Raw genomic sequence first — 11,117 nt, 5'->3', positions numbered from 1 at the left:
TTCTAGGGTCCACAACCCGTGTTGTGCCAGCACCAAGGGTGCACTGTCAGACGGGTAAGTCATTGTCTAATAATACAGGCGATTTGCATTATGCAGTACTCATCCTGTTATGTTGTGTTCACTGAAGCCATGCATGCCCAGCACACTGATGGTACCTAAGCTACTGTAGAAGGTTTTTTTCCCACGGCCGTCTAATTTCTTGACGTAGCTCACAAGTATTCCCTTTCTGTAGGACGTGCAAGACTCCCACTTCAGAGGCCCACCGTCCCAGAGGAGTTGGCCCAGAGAGGTAAGTAACGTCCATGTTTTAGCTTGGAGCTTACATTGTATTATGCAATGCTAAAGTGGTAAGTCAACATGGCAGACCAAACAGGCAGCTGTTTACTACTTTTTTTCTAACTTTTGTTTGTCACAGTCTCAACTGGTGCACATTTATTCTTTTTTGTGCATCCGTTACTGTTCTGCTCTTGTGTAAGGTTACTTGATTTTCCTGACTGCGAGCACAAAGGGAGGCAGTTGAGTTGGCAGTTGAGTTGAGTGGGAGGCAGTTGAGGAAGGAAGAATGAGGGGCACATGCTATTTGCAGCAAGTTTGCACTGTAGTGTGCTATATGTTAGTTTTCAGTGGTTACTTTTCCTTCCCTGGAGGGACACATATAGTACTTGCAATTCGGGGCACTTGAAAGAACTTTGGATGCCTACCTGCCAACTCTGCCTAATTTTCTATAAAGGACAGCTGCCATGCACAACTTCAATTTGTATAGCCTTGTACAAGTGATTCTCAGGTTGTGTGTTTTTCTTCCATTGGTGGCAAGTTTTTCGACTTTCATTTTGTTCTTTTTTTAAGGAGATGAATATTGTAACAAAGGCTTCCCCTTTATTTTAACTTTGCTTTTCAGTTCTAAATTTCATATGTTATCTCTATACTTTCTTCGTAGGGCTTTTACTAAGATGCAGAAGGGTTGAAATTTGGGCCAGTTGGTACATAGTTGAAGGAAAAAAACAGTAACAAAACATGAAGGACAAGAAGAGAGGTTCACACCACAACGGCTGGACTATCAACTGAGCTTTATTAGAAATGGCGTAGTCCCAGTAAGGCCAGCAGGGCATGCACAACAACAGGGTCACTAATCACAGAGCATGAAAAGTCAAGTTATCGCATCTATCGTGACCAACCTAAAAAGGCTAATTCTTTTTCAATTAAGCGCACCGACGTTGTACTAATGACGGCTGCATTAGTACAACCTCGGTGCGCTTACTTGAAAAAGAATGTGCCTTTTTGGGTCGGTTACGATAAATCCGCAAAGTTGACTTTTCATGCTCTGCGATTAGTGATCCTGTTGTTGTGCATGCCCTGCTGGCCTTACTGGGACTACGCCATTTCTAATAAAGCTCAGTTGATAGTCCAGCCATTGTGATATGAACCTCTCTTCTTGTCCTTTGTGTTTTGTTACTTTTTTTTCCCTTCAACTAAGATCGAGCTGCATGGCTTAGCTGTACTGTACAAAATATAAATATCAGGAATATATTTCACATAAACAGCAGTGATGAAGCTATGGCTGAAAATTCAACATTCTCTTGTGTGAAAAGAAAACTACAGTGCAGTACATATTCTTTTTACATTTGTACCTGTAATGGTGCTAGGTGTTTCTGAAATAAGTTTGGCAGCATATGCCACGTCATGTTACAGCTGAGCACAACAGCAGCACCATTGCCAAACCTGAAGGAAACTGTTGGCAGTGTGAAACACTGATGCACTTGTGCATTGATGTTTTGCATGCTTGATGATGTTTGTAAGAGGTGCTTGCTTATTTAAAGCGCAGCAGTTTCACTTTCAATGCACTCTTTCACTTTTGCAAGTCACACCATAATTGATCATGGCAAAAACATCTAATAACCTTGTAATTAGAAACATCTGTGAGGTACACCAAGAAAGTGCTTGAAATTTCCCATATTCAGTGCCTAACTTTCCCAGATAAGAAAGTAAATATAGTAGAGGTAGCTTAGCGTGAATAGGCAAGTAAAAGCCACCAAGAAATTCGGTGATATGTTTAATGTCAGGTGAGTGGAGAAACTAAGGAAAATAGGCAACCATCAGCTAAATGGCAGGTGTGTGTAGTTGTTGAATATAAGTGCAGTAATTATGCGAATATTTTTATTCCTCAGAATCTGCAACTGTCGTCCAAAAAGATGCTGCTGCTGCTGATTCTCCAGAATGTGGAACTGCTCAGAACTATGATGCTGCAGCATCAAATTTTGACAGATTAGAGGAGTTGGGTAAGGAATATGTATACGTTAAATGATTTGTTTCTACTTGATCTGTCTTCTGGTGTATGGGTACCTTTTTGTTTGATGAAATTGGGTGTTTGGGGCATTGTCATCATATTTGTTAGGGCAAATCTTACAAACAGTGTGAACTTGAAGGGAGTTGCAAGGTTTTTATCAAGATTTATTGGTGGCTTAGGTTCATACAGGGAAGCAAAGGATAAGGGGTACTAAGATAAATATTCACATTCATTTATTTCTCCTAGAAAGCTGGAATTCAAATTCTTTATGCGTTTTGTAGGTTTTACTCATTTAAGTTGATTACTGCTCAGATATGGGCTTATTGGTATGTCATAATGAAGGTTTTTTTGGTGTAGCGCAATTAGTACATGGATGTAGAGGAAGAACAAGACTGACTGTTTGTGGGTTCTTTTTGTTGTCTGTGCACTAGTTGCACTACACCAAAAAAGCACTCATGCAACTGCTAGCTTTTTGAAAAAAGGTTCTAAGCAGCTTTCATGTACGTTACATGCTTCCAGTAGCATGTTCATGTAAGGCAATTGTGTATGAGGTGCTAGCGATATTACAATCCGTGCTGCCATGCATTGGTCTTTTATTTGACTTAGCTTTATTATGTTTGCTTATCTAACCAGTGTTGCAGAGATGCTTGTGCATAAAGCAGTTGGCATATGGCTCTTGAATGAATAACTTAGCTTTTAACCGGTATGAAATAAAGAAGCCACTGCTTTTCAAACATGGTTCATGGGGACTTGTTTTTTCTAGGATGTAATTGAGGTAATTTTCATGTACGTTGCTTGTATTTTACAGAGCTCTCACACTCGGTAGTGGTGAATCTGCTGCATGCTTCTGTCACAGGTGCTTGCGAGTAGGTGTTTTCACTGCCAGCCTTCTAAAAAAAATATAAGTAAATAGCACTGGAAGCAGCTGATTTGATAGAGATCATAGTGACTGAGTTATTCATTCATTCTTCTGAAGATGCCGCCACCACAGCAATCTCTCCACTATTTCAATCTGTTTGAATGAGTGAGACCGGATCAGAGTATGGATTAAACTTTTGTTGTACATGCAGGCTGTGGAGTGAAAGGAGATGAAAATTTGTGGCATGTTTACAGCATGGTGGAATGTTGTAAAGCCTTAAAGGAGTACTGACACAAAAATTTTCTGTCCTGTTTTTTCTGGTGCAATAAGTAGCTAATGACCCAGTAATCACGGCACGAAACATCATTGGTCTGGTGCAATAAGTAGCTAATGACCCAGCAATCTCGGCACGAAACATCATTGGCTTCAGAGTGCGACAGGCAATTGTTTGGAGTCTTGTCTGTAGCGACCAGTCCAATTTTTGGTTTCAGAGAGCTGCAAGATAGGCCAAACAAGGAATGTAAAAACAGCTGGACACGTGATCGCACAAAACTGTGTCATGCTCGCGGGCGTGCGAGATTCATGATGCTAGTTGGTCTGCTACGCCTGCACATGCTTTGCGAAGTCCTCGCCATCGTTGTTGTTCTCATTTTCATTGTCGTCCAGCGATGACTACTTCCTGGTTGCGGGAGTCGTCGCCGTATCAGACGTGGTCGACCACTTTTGATTGGCTTCACTACAAAGCAGCGACTCGGAAAGTGTGGCTAGCAACAGCTATCATTATGCATACGCACTGCTACAATAAGTACGAAGCATTCGTCGAGGGCGCTTTGGGAATGAAGCATATTCCGGAGCACGAGACAAGACAGGATAAAAGTTGGCACAGCATCAGGCTTGGGAACATAGTCTTGGCGGAAGATCATCGAACAGCTTTGGTTTTGTTTATACCAGGCATGTTCGAAATGAAACGAGCAAATCTGGCTGCTCTTCAGTGGGGTACATTCTAAGCGTCCAGTGGCATGCACAAACTTGGACCACTTCTGCGACTTATCACACCAATGGTACAGCAAATGAGCAAGCCAGGCGAGCTGGTGACCGCTGGCAAACGGCATATAGGCCTAGCTCGCTGGCTGTAGGATCCGAGGCCGATGGCCCTTGCGACCCCTTTGTAGCTTGTAATAAAGCAGCTATATTCGTCAACAGAATCAATGCCTACACATTTATGCCGCTCATAAGTGTTCCCATTGGTAGCGATGAGAAAACACGTTAGCCAGGCGAGCCGCTTTACAGAGACGATTGCTGTGAGGGTCGCGCTGACTGCTTGCGAGTCAAAATCACGCCAGTGATTTACTCTATTGTGCATCATTTTATAAGGTGCACACTTCTGAAGTCACATTACTGCACGAGTTACTTTGTGTCGGAAAGAAATTTTAGCTGATTTTTGTGCCGCTGTTAGCGGGAAGAGATGTCAATGTCGCGACCAGGGATAAGAAAAGACACTGGGATGTTCAGAGCGGCGAGAAACTTGCTTGCTGGAGCCGTCGCGATGGCATCGCAAACTCGTAACGTAACATTTTCTCGGTTGTTTACGATCCTTCCTAGATGTCGATGTCGCGAGGTGCTGCGTTTTGCAGTTGGCTTCACACACATACTGTAAAATTGGTTTTAAATATGTTCTAAGCTGTATTCGCCGGTGATATTTTGCAGGCGATGTGTGTGTGCCCACATAAATGAATCTTGCACATTAACCAGACTTCGAAATTTTGTGTCGGTATTCCTTTAATGTCTGAAGCTGCTTAGGTCACTCAAAATGTGTGATAAATTTGTGGTTATTTTGCAGAGTCTGTGGAAACCTTGGCACCAGCACCATCGGAAAATATAGGTAAGAAATAGTGTGCTACTGATAATGTTGTGAAGCAAAAACATTGTTCAAGTTTATATCTTGTGTAGAACCTAGCTTAGTGCAGAGGATTTAGCAGCTTTGTCTTCCTCGTTCGAATAGGAAACACATGTTAGTCATCATCGTCATGATCAGCTTATTCAGGTTGTTCACCTGGACCAGCCTTCGTACTGGTGCCCAGTTCGCACTTGTCTCACCTCAGCCAAACCCATCTTATGCTTGAATATTTGCGAATATCATTGCTCCAATGATTGGGAGAATAAGAAATGAGGCAGTAACACTGATCTGGACACCCTGCCACCAATAAGGGAATGGCCAAATTGCATTATATGTCACCTTAAAAGCACATTTCAATACAAACCATTCTGTGCTTCTGCAAGGTACATTCCTGGAAGTTTCTGTCTTGCCTTGTTTGGGGCCTCTTTCACAAAAATTGTCTAGTGGTGGTTACCCACTAGGGTTACCCAGTGCAACAGCCTGATGGTATATCCATTATGTTACAGGCACATGCATGGCATTAGAGAATAATTACGGGGTTTTAAGTGCTAAAACCACTTTCTGATTATGAGGCTCAACGTAGTGGAGGACTCCGGAAATTTCGACCTCCTGGGGTTCTTTAACAAGCACTTAAATCTAAGTACACGGGTGTTTTCGCATTTTGCCCCCATCGGAAAGCGGCCGCCGTGGCCGAGATTCGATCCCGCGGCCTTGTGCTCAGCAGCCAGACACCATAGCCACTGAGCAACCACGACGGGTCATTAGAGAATAGCCGCCTACCACAATTCCTCACATGTGCAAGCTACTTCTTTAAAATGCTTGGCATACATCGCATTGCATAGCAAGTTTGCTCCATCATGCAAGCATGCACCACTTTTCTTGGTCCTTCCCTTGCCGAAGCTGACACATGCCGTGACATTGCATCACTTTTGTGATTGCCGCAGTTCATCCACCTGTGAGGTTATTCTTGGTCGTACCAGAATAAGTTGAATGTTTCATCTCTAGAGAGCAAGAAATCAGTTGCCTTGCCATCCTTTGCTGTTGCCACAAACACACACCCTATACAGACATTTGCACCATTTTCATGGAACCCGAAATGATGCTCTGCGGCCCTAAAGTTGTTATGGAGGTTGGTTGATACTTGAAACCTGCCACGGTGGCGTTGTGGCTTTGGTGTTGTGCTGCAAAGTCCGAGGTTGTGGGATCAAATCCCAGCAGTGGAGGCTGCATCTTGATGAGGGCAAAAAGCAAAAACACCCATGGACCAAGCATTGGGTGCATGTTGAAGAACCCTAGGTAGTCAAAACAAACCCAGTCTCCCACTATGGCGTGCCTCATAATCTGATCATGGTTTCGGCATGTAAAAGCACTACAACCTAATTTTCTTTTATACTTGAGGAAGGTGGCATGGCATTGCATGGCAAATAAAACGCAGAGAACATATGGTGGGGCTGCATGGGCACTACACTTGCTACTGATTTATTGCAGTCTTGCTGGCATGTTTTTTCTAGTCTTGTAGGGGCTGTGATGAATTGGTTGTGTGTGGCGCCTATGCTCTCCAATGTGTTCTTTGTTCTATTTGCACTACATTAGTGTCCCTATATGCTAGATGGCTAGTTACCTAGCTGTGTAATGCTTTGCCTGACATTGATTCACACAATGTGTGGGATCTGCATAATTGGCCGCCTCAGAGGTCTATAAAGATTAGGACACAAAGGACAGAAAGTTTATGTACTTGAGCATCCTTGGTTTTATTAAAGGCAAGCTTTACGAATTTATTTATCCTTTAGGCCCTGAAGTGATGTGAAATTTTCATTTCCTTATTTCTTGAATAATTTTTAGCTTCAGTTCGTTTAATGTTTATTAAAAAATTGTACACTTGGTAAGGTAAATACTCTGCTGACTGTGACTGCTTCCATTTTCTTACCACCCTTTGTATTACTACAACAGGGTACTAGTTATTTGTTCTATGCAATATATTATTTAGTCCTAGGAATTCTATTATACCAATGTCTTTGTTCTGGCTTACACTGTTTGTAATTTGTGCGTTGGAAACCTCATTTTGTTGTGCAGGCAATCTTCATTGTGAGGAAGTTGCAGATATTGAGTACGGCAACTCGGAGTTCGTAATAGGCTCCAGAAGAGATGACGGAAAGGTAATCACACCAAATTTATTGGCTGCAGATATTGCCTGAATGTTGTCACTAAGTGATAAATTGACAAAGTGATAAATTATTCTGTGACAGCTCGCAGGTATGCATTTGAAAGTCCTACCTGTATCTGCCTCGGTAAGACAGTTGTTGGGCGATTTTCAACTACTGCACTGCCTAGCTCAGTGGTTGCAAGCCATGCAGTAAACTGTGTGCTGGTCAGCCAGACCAGTACATGCATTAGCAGTTTGCAACTGCTACGTCCAATTTTCGTAATTTTCAATTTTTGTGAGATAACTTAACGAAACTCTATGGCCAAAAAGCCACACTCCATTCTGTGTGCACAAGTGATTTTTTGTGCATTCAAGGAAATCTGGCACGACACTGTAGTTATGGAGTTGACAGCTAGCCCTCTGATAAAGCAAAAATAAATAAAAAAGTGATATATATACCTGTTAGTGCTTCTAATTTGTGAGTGATTATTTCTTTGTGTAATGCAGGTTTATGCAGGCAGCGGCTTCTGGTTGGACCAGAAAGCCTGGGACTGCTTGTTTAGTGCCTCGACAGATTCTATGTTCTGCAGAAGCGCTGCTACCGTGTTGTGGACGGCAGAGCAATTAAAGACCAGGAGTGTCACGGGGACACTTTCCAACAAAGCCCGTTCACTTGGCTACACCGAGGCAAAGCCACCGCTCACGCCAGAAAAAATCTCGTCTCTAAAGGGTATATATCTTTTTCCTGTGGCCTTTAGAAAGTTTACACGTTGATGTTGGGCATGTTTTATATTTTTATTATAATGTGGTTTATTTTACATAAAACTGCCACATCAATTTTGATTAATCGCCTTGTGTTATGTTCTACAATTGAATGATGGAAACAAAAAGTATTTTAGCTCTGTTATTTATGCATGTGATGGCGAATTCAGTATTTTTGCAGCAAAAAGAAAGTTGAAGGCTTGTTTAATTGAGTTATTGTTACCACGGTCTTTCAGCAGATAGTACTTGTCTGGCAACTTTTTGCCATATTTTGCAATTACAGTGAAACCTCGTTAAACCGTAGTTGGCCGGAGCTTATGAAAAGTACTTACTAAACAGCAGTATTGCTTAACCGAAATAGCATGAGATCGCCCACTTACCTGTAAAAAACTGAACTCTGAGAGAGTGCGATAAAAGGGGGAAAGAACAAGCAGTATTTATTCACTTCGCCCAACAAAAGTGTTATTTTCGTTTGATGCTGTGGCGGCCTAGCAGCGACAACAGCAGCCTGTCGTTGGCTCAGTCATAATTGGCTCATTTGCGCAAGATGCGTGAGGCAGCCAATCGCAGTCGAGAATTCTGATCAGCATCGGGCTTGATCGTGATCAAAAGTGTTCACTGGTATACTGAAGCTGCGAGCCAGCTTTTTAGCCAGCCCCCTTTTCTTGCCAAGCACTCGCATGGCAAACTTCTCATTGACATTGCATGTTCTCCGTGCATGGAGGCGGTAGCGCTGCAGAAGTCGCGGGGCGCATTTTTCATTGCAGGGTGCTGTTCTCATCGCGGCAATTGCATTCATGAGGGTGACGTAACGCGTAGCTTCTGCCATTGTCGGGCCTGAATCGTCCGTGCTGTCGCTTTCCATGTCGTCCTCGTCACTGTCGCTGGTTGACACTTTGGCAACAACAGAGGCAACGATGGCGAAAAGTCGAACCTTGTAGCTGACATCTCTTCGCGGTCGCAGCAGCGCTGCCGAGCAACTTCGCATTCTAAATGCCACACACCATAGCCAACAGTGGATCCTTGTCGTGTGCCAGTGCCGACTTCTTCGTATCACGTTCGATAGCACGAACGATGCCTATTTTTTCTTCTATGCTGAGCCCTCGGCGTCTTTTTTATCCGAGCTTCGGCATCACGCAAGTCCTTTGCACGATGCCACAACGCTCTCTAGCATGGCGCCTAGCATGGCTCTAGCATGGCTTCACGCGCAAACGCACAGGATGCTTGGAGGCCGTTCTGATTTCTGAGGCTTGTTGCTCTGCTGGGCTGCTCGATGGAGACGACGCACTGCTGTGATTGTGCGATGAAAAGTGGAAACACTACGTGTTAACCGATATGCACGCAATAAGCTGGTACGGTTTATGCGGATACAAAACATTATTTTCAATGGGCACTGAGCCGGCGATTTCACTGTACTACTTTTAAAACGAAACTACTGTTTAAGTGGGTACGGTTTGACGAGGTTGTACTGCGCTAGATTTCCGACTACAATTTTGCACAAGAACGCAAGCTGCCATCACCGGTGAATTACTGAAATTAGGGCAGAAACTTGCTGCACTCGCATAGTTAGCCATATCTTTATTTCTCATCACTGTAGGTATATTAAGATGCTCATTATGGTCAGGTGTTAACAGTGCTCATGCATTGCAAGTCATATGGAGCAAAACATGGTACCATCGGCGTCAAATAAAATGTGAACAGTGGAGAGCATAACTGAAGGTTTAGTGTGCACCGTCCGGTCATCACAATTGGCAGGCGTGCTCATTCGGTTTGAATATACTGCATGATGATGCTCCCCCTTTTCGTTTCTGTTCTGGCTCTTTTATTTGAATGTGACAGAAGAAAAATAGAAGAAAACAGAAGCTAAAATATCAAAGTACAGGGTGAGTATTATTGCCCAGTGCGGTGAAACCGTATATGCCATTGGTGTCAAATGAAATGCAGTGGTACAGTTTGCACTGTCGTCAGTACTCCGCCATAACCTTTCGCTTTCAAATAAAAGAGAACCGGAACAGAAACTAAAATATTGCAGTATATAGGGAACATCATTGCGTAGGACAGTCAAACCGGAAGTATGTGCACGTCAATGGTGTCGACTGTTCGGGTGCAGACTACTTTCAGTTAGGAGCTCCATTCGCATTTCATTTCATGTCGATAGTACCTCACTAGCAGTAGTGTAACAGCTTTGATGCATTGATGCTTCATATTAAATATGAAGTAATCAAGCACACCACTATTACACATGACCGTGCATAACAATTATAGTGCACATATTTTCTAAGGAAATTAATTCATGCGTTCACAAGCAGTAGTGGCTTGCTTCGTAAATTAAATTTGTCTTTGCCTACATACTGTGCTTCAGTGACTTCTTGAATGTACCCATGGAGTAGTAAAAAACTGTGCTTAGTTCTGTGTTTCCTTTATGAGGTTAATAGTTCACTTTTTATGCAGCGATGCTTGCCATCTACATGGGTGATGTTACAAAGGAGGTGGCGGACAAGCGGATGAAGATGGTCCGTAAACATCTGTCGCAGAAGCTTGGCGATGTGCAGCGGCGTTGAATTGTGTGTCACAAGTGTCTTGAATAAATGTATTTGTCAGCGCCTTCAGGTTCCCAGATGTCACGGCAATGCGTACTCTCATGCCATGGAGGAAGAGTACAATTTAATGAAGAGAAAGGAGGAGAGGTCGGCCTGGAGAGCCTGCCTCTAGCCTGCTACTCTTCCCTGGGGAAAGGGGAAACGGTAAATACAGGGAAGGGTAGGTGGCATGTGATTATGTTATGGTACAATGAGCTAATATATACACATCCAATCCGCGGATGCGCACTGTAGACGCAATACACGCAAGAGAATCTTGTCCACAGAATAAGTTGTCATGCAAACCCATTTTGCACTGTCTGCATGTCTTGCAGGTTCTACAGGCAATCGTCTAAATCAGTCTCATGTAGAAAGTTCAAGAGACTTCATGGCACGTTGGGCACAGTCCACTCTTCACCACGTGCCCAGAATCTTTTCTTCCTAAACGGGGCGATAGCCCAAGCAGTCAACACTAGACTTAAGTGTTCTTCGTTCGCCCGCTTAGTGAGGGCACGCACAAAGTACTTGAGCTATTGTCTCGGGAGTGTGACAGACGCTACAGTGCTGAACATGAAGGCTGTGATGTGAAATTT

The 11,117-nt window shown here is 43.3% G+C and overlaps 1 protein-coding gene across 1 annotated transcript; it reads left to right on the top strand.

Annotated features, from left to right (window-relative positions):
- The first annotated feature begins 2,053 nt into the window (after window positions 1-2,053).
- Window positions 2,054-10,549, top strand: LOC142568112 (BEN domain-containing protein 5-like). The gene is made up of 6 exons (XM_075678190.1): window positions 2,054-2,060; window positions 2,166-2,276; window positions 4,984-5,025; window positions 7,114-7,196; window positions 7,691-7,913; window positions 10,397-10,549. The coding sequence occupies exons 1-6, from the start codon at window positions 2,054-2,056 to the stop codon at window positions 10,504-10,506; spliced, it is 576 nt and encodes a 191-aa protein (XP_075534305.1). The 3' UTR covers window positions 10,507-10,549.
- Window positions 10,550-11,117: the final 568 nt, after the last annotated feature.

This window comes from Dermacentor variabilis, unplaced genomic scaffold (assembly GCF_050947875.1).
Source record: "Dermacentor variabilis isolate Ectoservices unplaced genomic scaffold, ASM5094787v1 scaffold_16, whole genome shotgun sequence".
Classification (NCBI taxonomy): Eukaryota; Metazoa; Arthropoda; class Arachnida; order Ixodida; family Ixodidae; genus Dermacentor; species Dermacentor variabilis.
This window is presented reverse-complemented; position numbering and strand designations above follow the sequence as displayed.